Source organism: Bos indicus, chromosome 2 (assembly GCF_029378745.1).
Source record: "Bos indicus isolate NIAB-ARS_2022 breed Sahiwal x Tharparkar chromosome 2, NIAB-ARS_B.indTharparkar_mat_pri_1.0, whole genome shotgun sequence".
Classification (NCBI taxonomy): Eukaryota; Metazoa; Chordata; class Mammalia; order Artiodactyla; family Bovidae; genus Bos; species Bos indicus.
In genome coordinates, this window is record NC_091761.1 from 71417209 (window position 1) to 71439586 (window position 22378).

General features: G+C 47.1%; 1 protein-coding gene across 1 annotated transcript; it reads left to right on the top strand.

Annotated features, from left to right (window-relative positions):
* Positions 1-9056: 9056 nt before the first annotated feature.
* On the top strand, positions 9057-12056 carry TMEM177 (transmembrane protein 177). The gene is made up of 2 exons (XM_019973909.2): positions 9057-9137; positions 10805-12056. The coding sequence occupies exon 2, from the start codon at positions 10826-10828 to the stop codon at positions 11759-11761; it is 936 nt and encodes a 311-aa protein (XP_019829468.2). The 5' UTR covers positions 9057-9137; positions 10805-10825; the 3' UTR covers positions 11762-12056.
* The last annotated feature ends 10322 nt before the right edge of the window (positions 12057-22378 follow it).

The following is a 22378-nucleotide window of genomic DNA, read 5'->3' on the forward strand; positions in this document are numbered from 1 at the left end:
GTGTTTGGAGCTTCTTGCTGCAAGATTTAGTGTGGGCACAAAGGCTTCCAAGTCCTGAGAGGCTGGGAGCCCTTTGGAGGGGCCAGAGGCTGGAAGAGCTGGGGAGGGGTTGCACCCCCACCAGCTCCCATGGCCACTGAGCACCCCTGACTCTGACTTTGGGAACTGCTCCCAGAAAGAGCAGTGCTGGTGAGGACACCAGCTCCTAAGCAGCCGTGTGGCAGCAGACACAGGCGAGGAGGCTAGAAATGGAGGGGACACTGTGGGGCAACTAGGACTTGCTGACTGGCCTGGGAGGAATGGATAACACCTCTGTGAGGACTCTCAGAAGCAGCTGGGGTGGCAGGGCATTGCCTTCGGGTCAGGAGTCCTGGTGATTAGACAGTAAAAAGCAGGCCTTTTGACTGTGTGTATTAACATGACTCCATTCTCATGCATCAGCTGGCCGCAGGTCAGAATCACATAGAGAGCTTCATAAAAACCAGCTGAATCATTGTTGTATTTAAAATAGGTAACCAACAAGATTCTACTAGGTAGTATAGGGAACTCTGCTCGATATTCTGTAATAACCTATATGGAAAAGAATTTGAAAAAGAATAGATACATGTATATGTATAACTGAATCACTTTGCTGTGCGCCTGAAACACAACATTGTTAATCAATTATACTCCAATAAAAATTAAAAAACAGCTGAATCAGGTTGTCTGGGGTAGGACCCAAGCAGTAATAATCTTTAAAGCTCTCCAGGTGAACCTAATGTGCAGCCAGGAGTGAGAACCACTGGCCTCCAGGATAAAGTCTAAATTCCTCTTCCGGGGGCTCCAAGCCCTCGCTTCTCTGGGTTCTGCTTCTAGCTTTCCTCTGCCCCCGCTCTCGGCTCTCTATAGGGCAGTGGGGACCGCTGGCTTGGGTGGCTGTCTGGTTGTGGGTGGATGCTGGTCCTCCTCTTACTAACCACGTGGCTCCCTTAACATCTCTGAACTTGTAAGACTGGGCTCCAGTGCTCACTGCCTGTAGGGCTGTGAGAATGACTTTAGGAAACTTGAAAAGGGTACCTATTATTAAACAGTAGTTGAAAAATCTGAGCTTCTGCAACTTGCACGGCAAGACTGAAGCAGCAGGAATTTTAAAAGTTTTTTCATTTTGAAATAATTTTAGACTTAAGGAAAACTCGCAAAACTAAAACAGTGAGCTCACATATATAGTACCCAGCTTCCCCGATGTTGACATCTACTGTGGGACAATCATCAAAAACAGGAAATTAAAACTGGCTGGGGACTTCCCTGGCAGTCAGTGGTTAAGACTGTACTACCACTGCAGGGAGTGCGAGTTCAATTCCTGCTCAGGGAATATGGTTCAGCACATATGGCTCATGGCCAAAAAATAAATAAAAGAAAATTTCTTGAACTGAATAAAAAAATGAAAATGCAACATATTAACTTTTATTATTTTTTTTGACAGCGCAAGGTAGTTTTTATTCTAGTTTTTTATAACAGAAGTATTTTTATTTTTATTTTTTTACTTTACAATATTGTATTGGTTTTGCCATACATCAACATGAATCCTCCACGGGTGTACACGTGTTCCCCATCCTGAACCCCCATCCCACCTCCCTCCCCGTACCATCCCTCTGGGTCATCCCAGTACACCAGCCCCAAGCATCCTGTATCCTGCATCGAACCTGGACTGGCGATTCGTTTCTTATATGACATTATACATGTTTCAATGCCATTCTCCCAAATCATCCCACCCTCTCCCTCTCCTACAGAGTCCAAAAGACTGTTCTATACATCTGTGTCTCTTTTGCTGTCTCGTATACAGGGTTACCGTTACCATCTTTCTAAATTCCATATATATGCGTTAGCATACTGTATTGGTGTTTTTCCTTCTGGCTTACTTCACTAACATATCAACTTTTAAAAATTACAAAAAAAAAAAAAAACTGGCTCAGCATAGTTGGCCAGTGTCTCCTTACTGTCTTCTTACCTGTGACAGCCCCTCTGTAGTCCCTGAGTGGCAAGGTTCCCAGCCAGCCTGGTACCAGGGCCCTGCCTTACAACAGCCCTTCCTTTCCTTAAAGAGGGTGTCTGTTTTACCACCAAAGAGATGAATCAGATCACAGGATTCAGCCAAGGCATCTTCCCCAACAGCGGGGTCTTCAGCAAAACTTTCTTTTCAGATACTCTTTTTGCAGGAAGTTTGTTAAAGCTGTTGTGAAAAGACTTGAGAGGAAGCAAGTCATGGGAAAGAGCCTGAAGACTGACACACCATACTTACGCCCCCAGTAATGAACAGTGCAAGCCCTTGTGCACACACACATACACACATAGGCACACACATGCACACACATGCCCTTCCCAGGTCCAGTGCAGTATGTCACCCACTAGAGGCCATAACAAGTGGGCCCTTTTTTATGCGATCACTCTCCCCAATGGTAGAGTTGACCCGAGCCTAAGGACAGGCTACTTTTCAGGTCCCCACTGCCTGGAGCTCGATTGGCCACCCTTAGGGCAACCAGTGGTTCTGCTGCTCCCCAAACCCTCCTTCCAAAGCTCCCCGCTCAGCGTCAGGCTGAAGCATCTGAACTACAAGCCTAAACAGGATACCCAGGGCCTCTCCTGTAACTTCCAGCCAATAACTCTGGACCTTTAACTAAACCGGTTTCCTTGTTAAGTTAAGGTTTCCTTAACTAAACCTTTCCGTGGATGCTAAGTCTAGAGGACTTACCAAGACTAAGCTCCTACTCCGCCATGCGGTTTACCTCAGCCGGCACCAGAAGTCAAGCTGGATTAACCGAAAGGTGAAAGGAGGCAGGACGCTGGTTACTGCCATCCTCAGTTGTTCACGTCATGAACTACAGGAAGGAGGGCCGCCAGTGAACCGTCGTAGACGGAAACATCGTTCTTCCTCTTTCTGTGCTTCCTACCAGATGGAGAATCCCCAGGAGAAGAGCTATGAACCAGACTGCAGGCTCCCACCCTCCACCCCAACGGGTGGAGCCAAACAGCTAGTCTCTACTGGGGGAGGGTGCTGATGTGGTCAGGGCAGTTTTGGGTGAGAGATGAGACTGAAGTTTCAAAACAATGAAACTGAGTCTTAACCAAAGTGATATTGTCTAAGTAACCAACATTGACTGACAAATTATAGACTCAGACTGTGCATCCTTAGGGGGGGCCTACTAATAAACAGGAAATCAGATGGTTTGAAGAGTGCAGCTGGTAGCAATTATTGGGAAAAAAATCTTTCATTTATTTGTAAATGAGCTGATACTACTCACTGTTCACACTATAGTCATCACCAGCTTCTGATGTCAAAAAAGATATCAAGGAATGAGAGAAATTATTATTATTGGTGGAAATATAGGATCTGGGAAGCAAGAGGGGGCTGTGCAGAGCAGCCAAGGCAAGGGGCCCAGGGTCTAATTTGGTACTATACCAAATTATAATACCAGTATTATAATAGATGGCATGCTCATTAAAGTTAGTATTTGTGGCAATAGGGAAACTAGTATAAAAGACAAAACATATTTTATATTAGAACAAGGTCTGTTTAAGTAGTCAAACTGTAGTTAAATTTAAAATGGTATAATTCCAGGGACTTCCCTGGTGGTGGTGGGGTCCAGTGGGTAAGACTCCATGCTTCCAATCCAGGGGACAAGTGTTCTCATCCCTGGCTCAGGAGAATCCCAGATCCTGTGGGGCCAAAAAGAAAAAAATGATATGATTCAATGACATTTTTAAAATACATCTTCTTGGGGTCTGCCTCTGAAATGGCCACTGAGCCACTGTCCACTCCCAGGGCCAAGTAGCGTGGTCTGACATATGCCCAAAGCTCTTAGAGTTTGGTCTCTAGTACCATTCCCTAAGAGGAAGCAAAAAAACTTGGAACGTATCTGATTCTATATCTCAGCACAAGGATAATTAAGATGTTCCTGGAGCATGCATTTGTTGCCAGAAAGAAAGTATGCTTTCAAAGTGATCCAGGACAATTTGAAAGGATAAAGGAGCCAGTTGAAAGGAGCTCCCGCTGAGCAAGTTGTGACAGTTTTGGCACTAGAAAGAAAGCAGTAGCTCTCTGCAGAGCCATATGAGACATGCTAGGGGAAAGAAAGGGGGAAGGGGAAAAGGCACGTACAAGATTTTAATGATACTTACAGTATGTTGATGAAGCCAAATGATGAGTATACTGCACTGAAGTTCTAGTCAACGTCAAAATTTCATCATTACAAATCAAATAGCTAAAATATTCATCGCATTCCTGGTAGGAGATGCAGAATCGTATCAGCTCTACTCAAGCAATGAAAAATTGTGGAGGATTTTACTATGACAAAAAAGACATAGGCTTGAGAAGTCCAATTATCTCTGTAAATAAATGCCAACTCGTGACAAATCAACCTGGACCTTTGTTGTTCTGGACCCCTGTCCTGGGCAAGATCCCACCAAGAGTTCAGTCCACAGTATCCCAGGGTAAAGTGGCCCATGAGGGTGGTTCTGTGCTCCAGGATTAGGGGAATACATTTGAAATGTCAAGATGAATAAAAGAATCTACCTAAGTTGATACTTCTGTGCTGGGAAGGTTATCTCTAATAACAAGTTTTATTTCTCTGTTTTATATGTACTTCATTTAAGATGTTTAAAACAGGTTAGAGGATCTGTTACATTTCTATGTCTGTTTTATTAGATTTATATGAGTTGCTTAGTGGTTAAGAATATTTTGCTTATAAGATTTGATTTGGGAATAAGACTACTTGGCAGGGGTTGGATATTGTTATATTTAAGAGAACCAACTAAAGTTGAAAGTATAGTTTGAGATGTCCAAGAGAATTTGACCAATTAAGTACAGAAGTGCTATGGTAAGATTAAGGAAGATTTAATTATAAAGCCCATGGTTAATTGACAGTTAACCAAAGAACAGGTAGAAAAAAAAAAAAAGAACAGGTAGAAACAAAATCTTCTTTTTATACAAAGATCATTGAATTTATTAATAAGATAACAATATTTGTAAATTGAGGTTTTAGGCTTAAGAGATATGAGATATTTAAACTTGATCCTTATCAATAGTAATTAAATAGTAATTGATAGTAATTAAAGCATAAGTAACTCTTAAGTATTCCTTTCATGCCCAAAAGCCTCCTCAGAAAACATTTTAGGAAGAAATAGAAAATCTGAAAGCCCTATGACAAGTGAGGAGATAGAATCAGTATTCAAAAGTCTCCCAACCAGGAGAAGTCCTGAAGCCAATGGCTTTACTGGTGAAGATTGCTAAATATTTAAAGAAGAACTAATGCCAATCCTTCTCAAACTTTTCCAAAAAATTGAAGAGGAAGGAATTCCTCCTGATTCATTCTATAGCCAGTGTCACTCTGATACCAAAGTCAGATTAAGACACTGCTGCTGCTGCTAAGAGGCTTCTGTGTCCGACTCTGTGCAACCCCATAGACGGCAGCCCACCAGGCTCCCCCGTCCCTGGGATTCTCCAGGCAAGAACACTGGAGTGGGTTGCCATTTCCTTCTCCAATGCATGAAAGTGAAAAGTGAAAGTGAAGTCGCTCAGTCGTGTCTGACTGTTCACAACCCCATGGGCCACAGCCTACCAGGCTCCTCCGTCCATGGATTTTCCAGGCAAGAGTACTGGAGTGGGTTGCCATTGCCTTCTCTGGATAAAGACCCTACAAGAAAAGCAAATTTCAGGCCAATAGCCCTTATGAACATTAATGCAAACATTCTCAACAAAATAGGAATTCAGCAGCATATCGAAGAGATTATACATCGTGACGAAGTGGGATTCATTCCTACAATACAAAGATGGTTCAACATATGAAAATCAATCAATATAATATACCACATCAACAGAATAAAGAACAGAAACCACATGATCAACTCAACTGATGCAGGGAAAGCGTTTGAAAAGTTCAACACCTTTTCATGAATAAACACTCAACAAACTAGGAATGGAAGGAAACTGCCTCAACATAATAAAAGCTATATATGAAAAATCCACAGCAAACATCCTAGTCAATGGTGAAAGACTGAAAGCTTTTTCTCTAAGATCAGGAACAAGACAAGAATGCCTACTTTCACCAGTTCTATTCAACATAGTCCTAGAAGATCTAGCCAGATTAGGCAAGGAAAAGAAATAAAAGGCATCCAAATTGGAAAGGAAGAAGTAAAATTATCTCCGTTCATAGATGATACAAAATTACGTTTAAAAAGCCCTAAACATTGCACAAAAACCTGTTAGAGCTAATAAATGAATTCAGCAAACTAGCAGGATACAAAGTCAACACACAAAAGTCAGCTGCTATACACTAACAATAAACAATCTGAAAAGGAAATGATGATAGCAATTCCATTTACAATGGCAACGAAAAGGATAAAATGCTTAGGAATGACCTTAACCAAAGAGGTGAAAGACTTATACACTGAAAACTACAAAACATTGCTGAAAGAAATCAAAGAAGACATAAATAAATGGAAATACATCCCATGTTCATGAAGTGTAAGACTTAATATTATTAAGATGGCAGAACTACCCAAAGCAATCTAAAGATTCAAAGCACTGCCTATCAAAGTCCCAATGATATTTTTTGCAGAAATAGAAAAATCCATCCTAAAATTCATATGGAATTTCAAGGGACCCTGAATACACAAAATGATCTTGAAAAAAGAACTAAGCTGAAGGATTCATACTCCCTGATTTCAAAACTTACTAAAAAGCTACAGTGTCAAAATGGTGTGAGTGCAGGCATAAAGACATACACAAAAATCAATGGAGGGCTTTCCTGGTGGCTTTCCAGTAAAGAATCCGCCTGTGATGTAGGAGACCTGGCTTCAATATCTGGGTTGGGAAGATTGCCCGGGGAAAGGAATGGCTACCCACTCTAGTATTTTTGCCTGGAGAGGTCCAAGGACAGAGGAGCCTGGCGGGCTACAGTCCATGGGGTTGCAAAGAGTCAGACATGACTGAAGTGACTTAGCACATATAATAATGGAACAGAATAAAGAGTCCAGAAATAAACCCTGGCATATATGATCAAATGATTTTTGATAAAGGTATGAAGACTACTCAATGGGGGACAAAAGTCTTTTCAGCAAGTGTTCCTGAGAAAACTATCTATCCACATGGATCCTTACCTAACAGCAAATTCAAAAACTAACTCAAAAAAAAAAAAAACAAAAACAAAAAAAACTAACTCAAAATGGATCAAAGACCAAAATTATACAACTCTTAGAAGGAAACGTAGGGCAAAAACTTCATGACACTAGCTCTGGCAATAATTTTTTGGATATGACACAAAAGGCATGGGCAACAAAACAGAAATAGGAGATTTGGAATTTATGAAAATTTAAAATGTTGTGCATCAAAAGACAATATCCTCATATTTATAGAGGCAACCCACAGAATGGGTGAAAATATTTGTATCACATATCTGATAAGGGATTAACATCTAAAGTATACTGACAACTCCTAAAACTCAACCACACACACAAAACCCAACCCAATTAAAAAATGGACAAAGGTTTTGAATAGACATTTCTCCAAATAAAACATACAGATGTCCAAGGAGCGTATGAAAAGGTGCTCAAAATTGCTAATCACTAGGGAAAAGTATATCAAAACTACAAGATACCACCACATACACATACTAGAATGACTACTATTAAAAAAACAGAAAATAACACACATTGATAAAGATGTAAAGAAATTGCAACGCTTGAGCACTGTTGGCAGGAATGTAAAACAGTACAGCCTCTGTCGAAAACAGGATGCCAGATCCTCAAAAACTTTAAAAATGAAATGAACATATTATACAACAGTTCTACTTCTGTGTATATACCCAAAAGAATTGAAAGCAGGGTCTTGAAGAGATATTTGTACACTCATGTTCACAGTAGCAAGATCATAATAGCCAAAATGCAGAAGCAACCCAAGTGCCCATCAACAGGTGAATGGATAAGCAAAACCTGCCATATTCATATGGTGCAACATTATTTAGCCTTAGAAAGAAGGAAGTTCTGATTCCATTTACAGGAGATACTTAGTAATTGAAATATAGAGACAGAATGTAGAATGGTGGATGCCAGAGAGCAGAGGGAAGAGGAATGGAAGTTATTGTCTGATGGATACAGAGCTTCAGCTTTACAAGATGAAGAGCTATGGAGGTGGACAGTGGTGACGGTTGTACTACTACTGTACTATGTGCTATAAAATGGTCAAGATGGTAAATATCATGTGTACACCACCACAATGGAAAAAAAAAAAGCCAACCATCAGATGCCCTTTTATCCATCATGGATGCTTATCCCTATATGCATATCCTGTTCATCCTCTAACCTAGGCCGAATCACCCACCCCTTGCAGGCTTCTCAGGCTTCACTGTGACTTTACAAAGCTTGGTCCATCACCGGCAAATTCCCCACAACTTCACCTGTACTTCAGGGTCTACAGACCTCTTCTGCAAGTGGCCAGATAGTGTTTTAGGCTCTGGACAGACTGTCTCTGTCCTGGCTACTCCCCTCTGCCCTTCTAAGGGAAAGCAGCCACAGACAGCGCGTAAAGGAATGGCCTGGGCCCAGGCAGGCTGACCCCTAATCCTCGCACAGCAGCTGGGAAAGTGAGCTGACAGGTGTGACGCCGCTCCGCGGACTGTACAGTGTGGATCACTTGGGACGAGCTGGGGCAGAGGACCCGCTAGCACAGAGCGCTTCGCGACGAGAAAGGATGGGACCTGGCAGTAGGACGGGGCGTAGGCTCCGACAGAAGGTCCGCCAGAGGCCTCCTGACCCACGCCCTGACGCTGGTCTCTCCAATGCTACACAGGGACGGCCCAGACAGCCTTGGTGGAAAGAAACTGAGCCCGCAGCCAGAGCCCCCCAAGGGCGTTCACTATCTGAGACTCGGCTCTAGCTGAGCAGCCAAGGTCCCGCCCTGCGCTCCTCCCCCGAGTTTCCCGCCCCCTTCGTCTCCGCCCCCGGAGCCCCGCCCCTGAAGCCGGCTGGCGTGTATTGCTATTTCAGCCCCGCCCCCTAGGGGCCCGCCCCTTTGTCTCCGCCCCCAGAACCGGCCGGCGTGCTTTGCGCCTGGCCCCGCCCGGCCCACGTGCTCGGCGTACCTGGCTGCGGCGGCGGAGGAGGAGGTGAGCCTGCGGAATGGGGCGGGTGAACAAGCGGACCCCAGCGGGCTCTTTTCGCTGTGTGTTCCAGCCGTGGGCGTAGCCAGGAGATGCGGCGTGGATCGAGGGTCCTTCGCCCAGCCGCCTGCGAGATGCGCGGCACCCCCTCCCACGCCTCCCTGGGGCGCGCGGCCTTGGTGCTAGGGGTCCTAGGGGAGTTAGGACATACGTTTGGACTCTTCCTGTCCTGGCTTTGGTTGCCTCCTTAGTGAAAAGGCACAGTGACGTGACTCTTAAGGAATATGCTGCCTTCTTGTTTGCAGCAGTTTGTTTGCTAATTAAACACTTTAGAGACAGGAAGACAGTAAGCTTCAGCTGAAGTTAAATTGTGAATTTTACTGAAATATTTTAGGATGAAATAATAGTATGGCCCTACTGTGTTTGGAAATAAACTAGCTGGAGGGGATTATGCGTTTGAGTAGAGATGAAACAAAGTTAGCCATGACTTGACAGATTGAAGTTAGTTTATAATATACTATTTTTTCCACTTTCATGCGTGTTTATAATTTATCATCAAAAATAATCTATAGTGAAAAATTTGCTGTGGACACTTGTGTTCAAATACCGGGACTGTATTTGTCTGCTAGAGCTGTAGGGACAAGAACTGGGTGGCAGAAATGTGTTTTCTTGGAATTCTGGAGGCCCGAGGTCCAAGATCAAAGTGTCGGCAGGGCTGGTTTCTCTTCTGAGGCCTCTCCTATTGGCTTGTAGATGGCCACCTTCTAGCTTGCGTCCTCGTAGTCCTTCTGTGTCTGTGTCTTAATGTCCCACTCTGGATTGGATTAGGGACTACCCTAATGACCTCGCTTTAACTTAATTACCTCTTTAAAGATGCTATCTCTAAGTACAGTCACATTCCTCCTCCTGGAAGTTAGGACTTCACCATAGGAATTTGGAGGGACGTAGTTCTGCCCATAGCTCTGCCACGTTACTGGTTGAGGCCTATCTGTGCTTCAGCATTCACCGCTTTAAAATAGGGACATCATAATGATAACGTCACAGAGTTGTGAGGATTCAATTGTTATATAATATGTGTAAAGCTCTCAGAACTGTGTCGGGCATATAGTAAGGACGGAATAAGCTGAGCATGTGTTTCATGTATAAATCAGTGCTCATGTTCCGTATGGCAGTGGAGTGAGAGGTGGGTTGCTTGGGGCCATGCCTAGCTGTGGGGATCAAAGTTGTAATTACAGCCATTCCACGGCTTCCCGAGACTCCCTGGCGGGGCCGTCGTGCATCCCCCTCAGCTTCCTGGGTTGCCCAGTGACCAGCACTGACAGGCCCATGGTTGTCTGTGGGCAGTGAGTGGACTGGCAGAGCTCAGCAGGCTCCCAGCTGAGAGATGCCCTGACCCCTGTCTCACGATGCCCAGAAGTTCACCTTGGCCAAGGGGTGTCTGCTCTTTGCCAGACACTGATTGTTTCATGTGTGTTTATTTACTCAGCACAGACACCCTCCTGGTGGGCCCTTGTCACATGCGCATTTGGTAAGTGGTAACGCAGAGACAGAGCTGGGGCCGGTCCTTGGCTACTGTGTGTATTGCATCGGTTTAAGAGGATGTGGCCCCGGGGTGTTTGGTCTGCAGGCCGACCCCAGCAGTTGTTGGCTTACTTCTCTTTCTCTTGGCCCAGGTTACAGCGGTGGCAGCCCTCATGGCAGGTCCCCTGTGGCGGGCCACAGTGTTTGTGCAGAGACACAGGACAGGCCTATTGGTGGGCTCCTGTGCAGGCCTGTTTGGGGCCCAGATCTCCTACCACCTCTTCCCGGATCCTGTGGTCCAGTGGCTGTACCAGTACTGGCCTCAGGGCCAGCCGGCGCCTCTGTCCCCAGAACTGGAGAGGCTCTTCCAGGAGGTGCAGCAGGACATTGGCATCCCCTCAGGCCACCACTTTGAGGCCTTTACCACCTTCACCTTCCAGCCTGTGAGCGCCGGCTTCCCGAGACTCCCTGGTGGGGCCGTCGTAGGCATCCCCGCCAGCTTCCTGGGTGGCCCAGTGACCAACACTGACCAGCCTGTAGTTGTCCACGGGCAGCGAGTGGACTGGCGGAGCCCAGCAGGCACCCGGCTGAGAGATGCCCTGACCCTGTCTCATGATGCCCAGAAGTTCGCCTTGGCCAAGGAGGTGGTGTACCTGGAGAGTGGGGCAGCCGCCCTGCAGGCCCTGCCAGCCCCAGCCTGCCTGGCGGGCACCTGGGCGCTGGGTGTGGGGGCCAAGCACGCCTTGGGGCTCTACGGAGGCCCCATGAGCTTGCGGGCCGCCTTCAACTTGGTGGCGGCAGTGGCGGGCTTCGTGGCCTATGCCTTCTCCACCGACTCTCTCACTCACGCCCTGGAAGCCTGGATGGACCGCCGCACGGCCTCCCTGTCTGCAGCCTATGCCCGGGGCGGCGTGGAATTCTACGAGAAGGTTCTGTCGGGCAACCTGGCCCTTCGCAGTCTGCTGGGCCAGCGGGGGAAGAAACTCTACACGCCCAGCGGGAATGTCATTCCCAGACACTGGTTCCGCATCAAACACCTACCCTACACGGCCCGCCGGGACTCGGTGCTGCAGATGTGGCGGGCAGCGCTTGGCCCCGGCAGCTCCTGAGGGCCTTGTGGCCCAGATGGTTCCAGCCCAGGCAGGTGCCACTCGCCGTGGACTCAGGCAAGCCCACAGCTCAGTGTCAGCAGACTTGCAGGCTTTGGGGTTTAACAGCCCAGTTCCTACCCCAGCCCACCACCTATGACCTAAGTCACCTCGGACACATCCCTTTATGAATCTGAGCCTTGGTTCCTCTACTGTAAATCGGGGCTGATGTAAACTCCCTGGCAGGCCTGTGGGGTTGTGTGAGGTCATTACAGGAGGGCCTGGGTGCCAGCGCCTAAATAAACAGAAGGCTGTCTTCCTTGCTGTTTGATTACAGGGGGCTAAAAGAGTCAGACTGCATCTCACCACCAGAGTTGTTTGCGCGATGCAGCCACTTTCTTACAGTGAGGAATCACCGCATAGTTTGCCTGGTGGTCAAATCCCAGTCTCCTCCTGTGGTAGAGGTTAAAGGTTCTGAGAGGCCCAGGTGAGAAGCCCGTATGGGCCCAGGAGCTGGGAGACAGGGCTCCCCGTGGGGCTTTAAAAGAGGTGTATCCAGTGCAGATGGCAGCTCAAAGAGGGCTGGGTGCCCAACAGTCTTGCAGGGCCCCAGGAGGGCCCCTGGGCCTGAAGGAGAGAGAAGGTATTGCTGGAACCTGGCGGGACCTCCTGCTAGGAATTCTGCCCGATGGAGAGGAAGGAGCAGGCCTGCAAAGCTGAGGCCCTGCAGTCAGGACAGAGCAGGTGAGTGCTTGCGGAGGAAAGGGAGGGTAGGGACCATGAAGGGAGATGGGAATGGGGCCAAGGGGTGGTGAGAGCAGAGGGGTGCCGCTGGGCAATGGGCCAGGCCTGGTGTCCCACTCAGGACCAGGGGAAGCTGCAGCCTTGCCAGGCTTGTTTCCCTCCAGACTTCAGCTGGATAGACAGACCCCCCCACTTTTGATGCTTGGACAGGAGATCCCAGCAGGGAAGATGAGAAGAACTGTGATGAGTAAGCCAGGTTCCCTTGGTCATTCCTGTATTCTTTTAGTTTTGTTTTAATTTATATTATTGAAGTATAGTTGATTTACAATGTTGTATTATTTTCTGCTGTACAGCAAAGTGACTCAGTTACACAAATATGTATGTATCTTTGTCATATTCTTTTCCATTATGGTTTATTATAGGATATTGAATATAGTGTTCTGTGTTACACAGAAGGACCTTGTTTGTCTGTTCTCTATGTACTAGTTTGCATCTGCTAATCTCAAACTCCCACTCCATCCATGTCCCACCCCCTCCCCCTTGGCAACTACAAGTCTATACTCTATGTCTATGAGTCTGTTTCTGTTTTGTAGGTAAGTTAATTTACATCATATCTTAGATTCCACTTATAAGTGATGATATCATTTGGTGTTTGTCTTTCTCTTTCTGACTTACTTCACTTAACTATGATAATCTCTAGTTGCATCCATGTTGCTGCTGCTGCTGCTAAGTCACTTCAGTCGTGTCCGACTCTGTGCGACCCCATAGACGGCAGCCCACCAGGCTCCCCCATCCCTGGGATTCTCCAGGCAAGAACACTGGAGTGGGTTGCCATTTCCTTCTCCAGTGCATGAAAGTGGAAAGTGAAAGTGAAGTCGCTCAGTTGTGTCCAACTCTTAGCGACCCCATGGACTGCAGCCCACCAGGCTCCTCCATCCATGGGATTTTCCAGGCAAGATACTGGAGTGGGGTGCCATTGCTGCAAATAGCATTATTTCATTCTTTTTTTATGGCTGAGAAATATTCTACTGTATATATGTACCACATCTTTCATCCATTCATCTGTTGATGAACATTTGGGTTGTTTAAAGTCTTTATTCAGTTCATTATAACATTAACTCTGATTTGGTTTCCCAGCCACAAGGCATGTAGGATCCCAACTCCTCAACCAGGGATCAAACCGTCACCATTCCCGCACCAGAAGGTGAGGTCCAACCACTGAACGCCCCGTATAGTTTTTCATGGTAGCTGCACCTACAGTGTAGAAGGGTTCCCTTTGCTCCACATCCTCTGCAGCATTTGTTACTTGTACTTTTTAATGATGGCCATTGTGACTGATGTGATATCTCATTGTATTGTTGATTCGCATTTGTCTACTAATTAGTGATGTTGAGCATCTTTTCAGGCCATTCATATATCTTTTTTTTTAATTTGGCTACACCAGGTCTTAGTTGCACATGCAGGATCTAGTTACCCAACCAGGAATTGAACCCAGACCCTCTGCATTGGGAACAGGGAGTCTTAGCCACTGGACCACCAGAGAAGCCCCCATATATTCCTTTTGTTGGTGATTATGTTTTCCCTGGAAGAGGTGAAGAATTCAGGCCTGGTATCAGTGTAACTCAGAGCAGAGGGTATAATTAGGCCCCATGCAGGAGGGACACAAAACCAGCCCAGGAGGCCCACTCAGGAGTGGCCGGTGGTCCCTGCCAGAAGACCATGGATAGAGTGAGCAGGCAGGGTAGCCTGTCTTCCTGCTGGGTCCTTGATGGTGGTGAGCTGGGCTCAGCACTCTGGCCCCATTCTGGGCCATCCTAGGGGTCTCTGCCCTGGGGCCCAGCAGATGGTTCTGAGGGCACAGCACTGCCTCTCCCAGGTCCCTGGGCAGTATTGGACACAGGCTTGACCAGGCGGACAGATGGTCCCACCCCGCCGTCAGTTGCTTTCAGTACTGCAAGAGCTGTGAGGAGACCAGGCGTTCCTGCTGCTCCATCCGGATGGGAGGGGAAGAGAGCCCTGGCGTTGATGGGGATGGGGAGGTGACCTCCTGAGACACCACTTAACTTGGCTCCTTCTAGTCCAAATCGCAAACTTTGTCTCTACTCAAGGGCTGTTCTCTGGCTCCATACACACTCCCCATGGCCCACTCCAAGCCTGGGCTGACTGCGATCCCCCGATTCCCGCATCCTGCATATCCTTGCCGTTTGCTACCATCCAGAGCTCTCCTGCTGCAGTACCGGCAGGCACACGGCAGCTATGACTGAGAACGTGTCTGGACTGAGCCATCCTCCCCATTACCCCTTCTTCCCACCTTGTGGCTAAACCAGGGCCCAGCCTGGTGATCTCCCTGCCCAGCAACTCCAGCTCCATCCAAACCCCCCCCGCCCCCGCCCCCGCCACCACAGGTAGCTCCAGCCCTGGCCTCCCCAGGTGGTTCCTCATGTGGGCTTCCTGACCATTCTCCCTACCTCTCCCAGTTCTCAGAGCGCAGGTCTGACAGGGTTCTCTTTTGCTTAAAACCCTTTGCAGGCATTCCTGTGTGGTGGTCAGTTGCTCAGTTGTGTCCAACTCTTTGAGACCCCATGGACTGTAGCCCTCCAGGCTCCTCTGTCTATGGGCTTTTTTTCAGGCAAGAATACTGGAGTAGGTTGCCATTGCCTTCTCCAGGGGATCTTCCTGGCCCAGGGATGGAACCTGTGTCTCTTGGATCTCCTGCATTGGCAGGTGGATTCTTTACCCTTTGCACCTTAGTGCTCTTCCTAGCCTTTGCTGCCAACTGTGATTAAGTAATTAAGTGACCATGGCTGAGCATCTCCTCTGCTGAAATGTACTTTCTGCACAGGCAGGGTTGTGTGTCCCACTTAAAACTCTTGACTGAGATTCTCCACATTTGGGAATAAATGAACAAGACTCTGAAGCTCCCACAGACAGAGGCTTGGCTCCTTAGGATCTCTGAGCAGTTACAGTATGGCTTACTGTGTGCCCTGGGCACGGCGATTGTGAATCATATGTGACCCTGTCCTTCCTTTCTGACTTGGGACTTTGCAAGGGCATGGCCTGGCCATGATTGCTGACTTCATGGGGGAAACCAGGACACTGTGTGTCACTTCCCTTCCTATAGGGCACAGATTACTTCTCAGGGCTCCAGGGACCCCCTTCTCAGAGGCTTTAGGGGAAGCTGACCCCAAATTCTGTGATATTTTGTGCCCGTAAAAGCAGTTCAGGGGTTGATCCCCAAAAGATTAAAACCATGTTCTGTGGTCTCTATAGCCTTTCTCCCCTGCCACTTAGAGGTAACTTTCCAGCCTCACCTCTTTTATCAGGAAATAAAAGGTCACTGAGCCAAGGCTTGTGGAACTTCTAAGAGAGACCTTCCAGCTAACTGAAGGGAAAGGGTCCACCCTAGCTGTAATGTTTAGTGCTGCAGTGGGGATGGGGAGGAGGGGAGGGGTGTTATGGAGCCTCAGGAGGCCCCAGCTGAGGACCAGGGTACCTTAGGAGGTAGAGAACAAAGAGGGGGCAGCAATTCCTTGGTGGCTTAGACGATAAAGAGTCCCCTTGCAATGCAGGAGACCCGGGTTCAATCCCTGGGTCAGGGAGATCCCCGAGAGAAGGCAATGGCAACCCACTCCAGTGTTCTTGTCTGGAGAATCCCACGGATAGAGGAGCCTGGAGGGCCACAGTCCATCGGGTTGCAAAGAATTGAACATGACTGACTTAACACTTTCACTTTCTTTCCTGCCACTTTGTCAGAGTGACCTTGAACAAGTGACTTCACACTTGTGATCCTGAGTTTCCTGTCTGTAAAATGGGGACATTAATATGTATCCTACAGGATTGTCCTGACAGTGAAAGTAAAATTTGCAAAATGTGAATCAGTTTTTAGTAAGCTTTAAGAGAAGATTGGTTCCTAAATGTTAGGGGTATGGATAGTAGGGTGTTCAGGTCTTGGGGTTGCTGTTCAGATAAGAAGTTTCTTGAGGCTGGAACCCCTTCAGGGACACTGCCTCACACAGGGCTTCACTCACAGCTCTCAGAGCCCAGATGGGGGCATGTCCTTACATGGCTCTCAGTTGACACCTTTTGGGAAATTAATTGGCAGCAGCTGAAAGCAAAGGCCCCAGGTGGCCCTGGGGGAAACACCAACTAGAGAAGAAGTCATTAAAATAGGAGATGGTCTTTTACCGCTGCTGTACAGGTAATTTCTAAATCCTAGAACATTCTGGGTGGTTGAGGTTGTGGTGAAGTTGGAGCAATGTGTCCTCTTGGTGACACTCTGGGGCAGCCTCCAGGATGGCCCCCAGTTATCCCTGCTCCTGGTGTTCTCAGCCTGTGTCATCTTCTCCCCTTACTTCTCTTGGTTCAATACAACAGAATAAGGCAATTGTGATTATTACACAAGACTTTGACTTCTATCTTACCAGCAGACTGCTCTCTTCTCAGATGCATGCTTCGATGAAGCATCCTACCTTGTTGGAGAGGCCGACAAGGCAGGGAACTAAGTGCAGCCTCTGACTCACAGCCAGCTGAGCACCAAGACCCCTAGCCCCACAGCCCACAGGGAACTGACTCTTGACAGCACATGTGAACTTGGGAGAAAATCCCTCCCCAGTCAGGTCTCAGATGAGACCCCAGCCTCAGCCGACACCTTCCCTGCAGCCTGTGATACCCTGAAGCAGAGGACACAGATGAACCATGCCTGGGTCACCAGCCCACAGACACAGTGAGACAGGAATTGTAGGTTATTTTAAGCCACTTCATTTTATGATAATTTTTATGCAGCAATTGATAACATACACATAAGGTAACTGACATAATATTTTTAGAAAGCAATGGAGCAAAATTTGACACAATCACAAAACTATATCTTTTGATCCAGTAACTTCAAACCTAGAAGCTTATCCTAGAGCTGTAATCCAGCAGAAATTAAAGTCATGTATGTCCAAAGATATACATGCAAGTGTTACCTATAATACAGAAGAAAATAAGGATAATGGAAATACTGGAAAACAGTGAGTTAAGAAATTTTGGTACATCCATTATGAATATTTTTCAGTTACTGAAAAGCATAATTATGAAAGCTGTGGTAGAAATGAGGAAATATTCTAAATATCGAATATTTTAAAACATATGAAGTACAATATGCATGAGAATTGCAATAATGTAGTTATGGTAAGACCTGGAAGGAAATTTGCAAAATTTCTGAAATTCAGAATTTCATAACAGAAAATAATTCTATAATGGTGAAATTTTGAATGACTATTCATTCAGTATATATAAGGACTTATCACTATATATATATATATAGCCCTTATATATACTGAATATATATATTCAGTATATATATTGAATATATATATATATTATATATATATACTGCAGTATCTATATATATTATAATATATAGATACTGCAGTCTCACTCAGAGGGGTCCATGGGCCCACCCCGCTCTCCCTGCATCAAGGTGACAGATCCTGGCATCCCTGCTTTTGGCCTATATCCTTGGGGTGTGGCCTACCTTCTGCCTGTCAGTTACTGTGGCAACCGTGATGCTCAGATCTGCTTTGGAAGCAAAACTGACTGACAGTCCCAGCTGTTGTTTGTCTAGATCCACCACCATGCTTTCACTGAAGCCAGTCCTCTTGTAGGCTCCCATCAGGAAGGGATTGATCATCATGCAGTACTCACACAGGCCCATTCTGATGAACTGTGGGACTCCTCTAGTCAAGGACTGGCTCAAGGATGCCCCAGCAGCCTGGGCAGATCTATCTTAGGGCAGGTCTGAGGCCTGAGATGCCAAAGAATGCTCAAACTACCACACAATTGCACTCATCTCACACATTAGTAAAGTAATGCTCAAAATTCTCCAAGCCGGGCTTCAGTTCGTGAACCATGAACTTCCAGATGTTCAAGCTGGATTTAGAAAAGGCAGAGGAACCAGAGATCAAATTGCCAACATCCGTTGGATCATCCAAAAAGCAAGAAAGTTCCAGAAAAACATCTGCTTTATTGACTATACCAAAGCCTTTTACTGTGTGGATCACAACGATCACAACAAACTGTGGAAAATTCTTAAAGAGATGGGAATACCAACGACTTGACCTGCCTCTTGAGAAATCTGTATGCAGGTCAGGAAGCAACAGTTAGAACTGGACACGGAACAATAGACTGGTTTCAAATAGGGAAAGGAGTTCGTCAAGGCTGTATATTGTCACCCTCCTTATTTAACTTACATGCAGAGTACATCATGAGAAACACTGGACTGGATGAAGCACAAGCTGGAATCAAGATTGCTGGGAGAAATATCAGTAACCTCAGATATGCAGATGACATCACACTTATGGCAGAAAGTGAAGAAGAACTAAACAGTCTCTTGATGAAAGTGAAAGAGGAGCATGAAGAAGTTGGCTTAGAACTCAACATTCAGAAAACGAAGATCATGGCATCTGGTCCCATCACTTCATGGCATGGGGAAACAGTGGAAACAGTGACAGACTTTATTTGGGGGGCTCCAAAATCACTACAGATGGTGATTGCAGCCATGAAATTAAAAGACGCCTGCTCCTTGGAAGAAAACCTATAACCAACCTAGACAGCATATTACAAAGCAGAGACATTACTTTGCCAACAAAGGTCCATCTAATCAAAGCTATGGTTTTTCCAGTAGTCATGTATGGATGTGAGAGTTGGACTATAAAGAAAGCTGAGCACTGAAGAATTGATGCTTTTGAACTGTGGTGTTGGAGAAGACTCTTGAGAGTCCATTGGACTGCATGGAGATCCAACCAGTCAATCGTAATGGAAATCAGTCCTGAATATTCATTGGAAGGACTGATGCCAGAGCTGAAACTCCAGCACTTTGGCCACCTGATGCAAAGAGCTGACTCATTTGAAAAGCCCCTGATACTGGGAAAGATTGAAGGTGAGAGGAGAAGGGGATGACAGAGGATGAGATGGTTGGATGGCATCACTGATTCAATGGACGTGAGTTTGAGTAAAATCCGGGAGTTGATGATGGACAGGGAGGCCTGGTGTGCTGCGGTTCATGAGGTCGCAAAAGTCGGACACGACTGAGCGGCTGAACTGAACTGAGGTCTGAGATCCTTCTACCCAGACCTCCTTCCTTCCCCACCTCCTTCACACATGTCAGACCTACCTTACCTTGTGGTTTGAAGGCTCTCCCTACATTCTTCTGTTCCCGCCCGCTTTGACCTCATAGGCATGTCCTTTAGCACACCTCTTACTCAAGTAATCCTATTTCCAGAGCATCTTAACTCACCCCTCCCTCAGTAAGGTGCTGTGTGAGGCCCTGGGGACACACCCTGCCCTCATCAAGATCTGCAGAATTAAACCTGCAGTGACAACAGGGTGACATCAGTGCAGTGAGGGTGTGAGGGCCGGATCAGTGTGGAAGCACAGGGGAGGGAGCCTAACTCAGCCTGGGCTGGGGAGTAGCCAGAGACCTTCACAAAGAGGGGCTCCTGGTGCTGAAACCCTCAGTGTGAGTCAAAAGAACCTAATCCTGATAATATAAAATACTTACATAATGCTGATGTGCCAAATCTTTTACATATGTTAATTCACATAATCCCGCCCACAGTCCTGTTGTCCCCATTTCAAGATGGTTAGATCCAGGCATAGAGAGATAAAGTGGTTTCCACCAGCCAATGCTAGACCTGGTGTCTGAACACAGGCAGTCTGGCCCTAGAGTTTGTGCTCTTAGCCACTGAACCCTGTTAGCCAGATGAGACAGGCTGTGGGACTGGCTCATACAAAAGCTAGAAACGGGACAATTTGTGTGGTTTTCGTGTCAGTCACGGCCCAACTGGGAGTCTGAAACCATATAGTGATTTAATACGGAAAGCTTAATATGAAGAACTGTTATTCTGTAAGGAATTATTACAGCCATAATGGGTTTGGCGTGATGAGGGAATTGCTTGTAGGAAGTCGGGAGAACTCTGATAATAGTTGAAGGCAGCTATGAGGAGCAGCCAACATCCCTGCCCAAGTGAGACCTGGTCTCACTGCAGAAGGTGTCAGCATGGCTCCCTGGTGCAGAGAAGTGGCTCCGTTAGGTGCCACATGGCAGAACTGCCTGGAAATGCACCCTCTGGGGTAACAGGGAAGCCATGCTCGTTAGGTTCCCCACCCCAAAATTTGATGCACACCCACCTGAGGAGATGCTGAGAAAGTGGTCTGTGAGCAGGGTCCTCCCTGGCAGCCTCTGTGACAAAAGAACCAGAAGGAAGGCGGGCTGCAGAAGCCCGACAACAGGGGGTCACCCTGGAGGAACCCATCTCAGAGAATCTGCCCCGAAAGAGCCTCTCCTCCTCCAGTGTCCTTCCAGGGCCTCAGCCAATGAAGTTCAACATTGTGATGGCTGCAGAGAAGTGTTGCCAGGGTCATGTCTGTTCTCTCAAAACAGTGTCTGATTGTGCCACCTTGAAAAGGCAGTTGTTATTACTGATGGTGGTGGTGGTGTGATGGTGATATTGGCGGTGATGGTGATGATGGTTATGGTGGTAATGGTGATTGTGATGGTGATGATAGTGATGGTGATTGAAGCCTATCAATGCACTGGGAACTTGAGAGTTCCAGATTGGGGCAGAATGAATAAGAAGAACTGAAACATGATCCTTAAAGCACCCACGGATTGTTCAGAGCAAAGGCCAATGGGGTAAGTAGCTCTGCCCACAGGCTTGATCTTGGCAACTCCTTCCTCAGCTATGCCCCTCCCTCTGCCCCCTGCTCCTCACACCCCTGACTCAGCCACACTGAACTCCAACAGGCTAGGGAACACAAGTTTATCTTTTGCAGTGCCTGGAGCCACCTGGACTCCAGGCTGTCCTGGTTCTGGACTTCTTCCAGTCCCAGCCTCCTAGAGCCTTTATTCTCCAGAAGGCCTTGCTCCCTGCTGCAAGTCAGAGGTAAACTGCATCAGTGGGCTAGACTCATGTCATCACCCTCCTCCATGTACCTGTCCTCCACCTGCTGCAGTGGTGGAAGGCGCTCAGCTGATGCCAGAACCCACATTGAGGGAGGGCTAGGGCCGGGCACGACTGAAGCGACTTAGCAGCAGCAGCAGGGCCAGGCATCCGTACACAGAAGCAGTGTTGTTACTTTACAGTCAGACCCTCTGTATTGATAGGCTTTACTGCTGTCCCCAAACAAGACCTGCCAAGGCTAATACCTTAGCGCTGAGCCACTGACCACTTAGTTCAATGGCCATAATTATGCTTTCTGTGTGTGTGTGTGTGTGTGTGTGTGTGTGTGTGTGTTAGTCACTCAATTGTGTCCAACTCTGCGACCCCATAGACTGCAGCCCGCCAGGCTCCTCTGTCCATAGGATTCTCCAGGCATGAATACTAGAGTGGGTTGCCGTTTCCTTCTCCAGGGGATGTTCTTGACCCAGGGATCAAACCCAGGTCTCCTGCATTGCAGGTGGATTCTTTACCACCAGGGAAGTCATGCTTGCTCTCATACAGCACAATTCTGTGGACACTTGTGCTCTGTGGCTCGGTTTTCCAAGAGCTAAAATCAGTATCAGCAGTGCATTTTCCCTAACATTATCCACACATGAAAAGACCCAGATCCTGAGCCTTTTCCTAGGTAGAGGGTCTCCCTCACTTTCCTGGGTCGCTGAGATTCTGCGCCCTGAGCCGGTCCCCTTCAGAACTAAACACACTGATTCGAGGTCCCTTCTGGTTCCCACTGCTTGTGCGCAGCCCTGCAGCCTGAAGTATGTGTGTCTTTGTGGATGTGCTAAGGGAAGGAAAAAAATGGGATTCAGGGTCCCGGGAGACTGGGGTCCACTGGGGGCCCTCAGCCAGGAGCTGACTGCAGGTGAACTTTGGCCTCAGAACCAGACTGGATCCTGGTTGTGCAGCTTACCAC

Bases quoted from the DNA above. Each gene is read 5' to 3' on its own strand.
- TMEM177 (XM_019973909.2), top strand. From the start codon at position 10,826: ATGGCAGGTCCCCTGTGGCGGGCCACAGTGTTTGTGCAGAGACACAGG.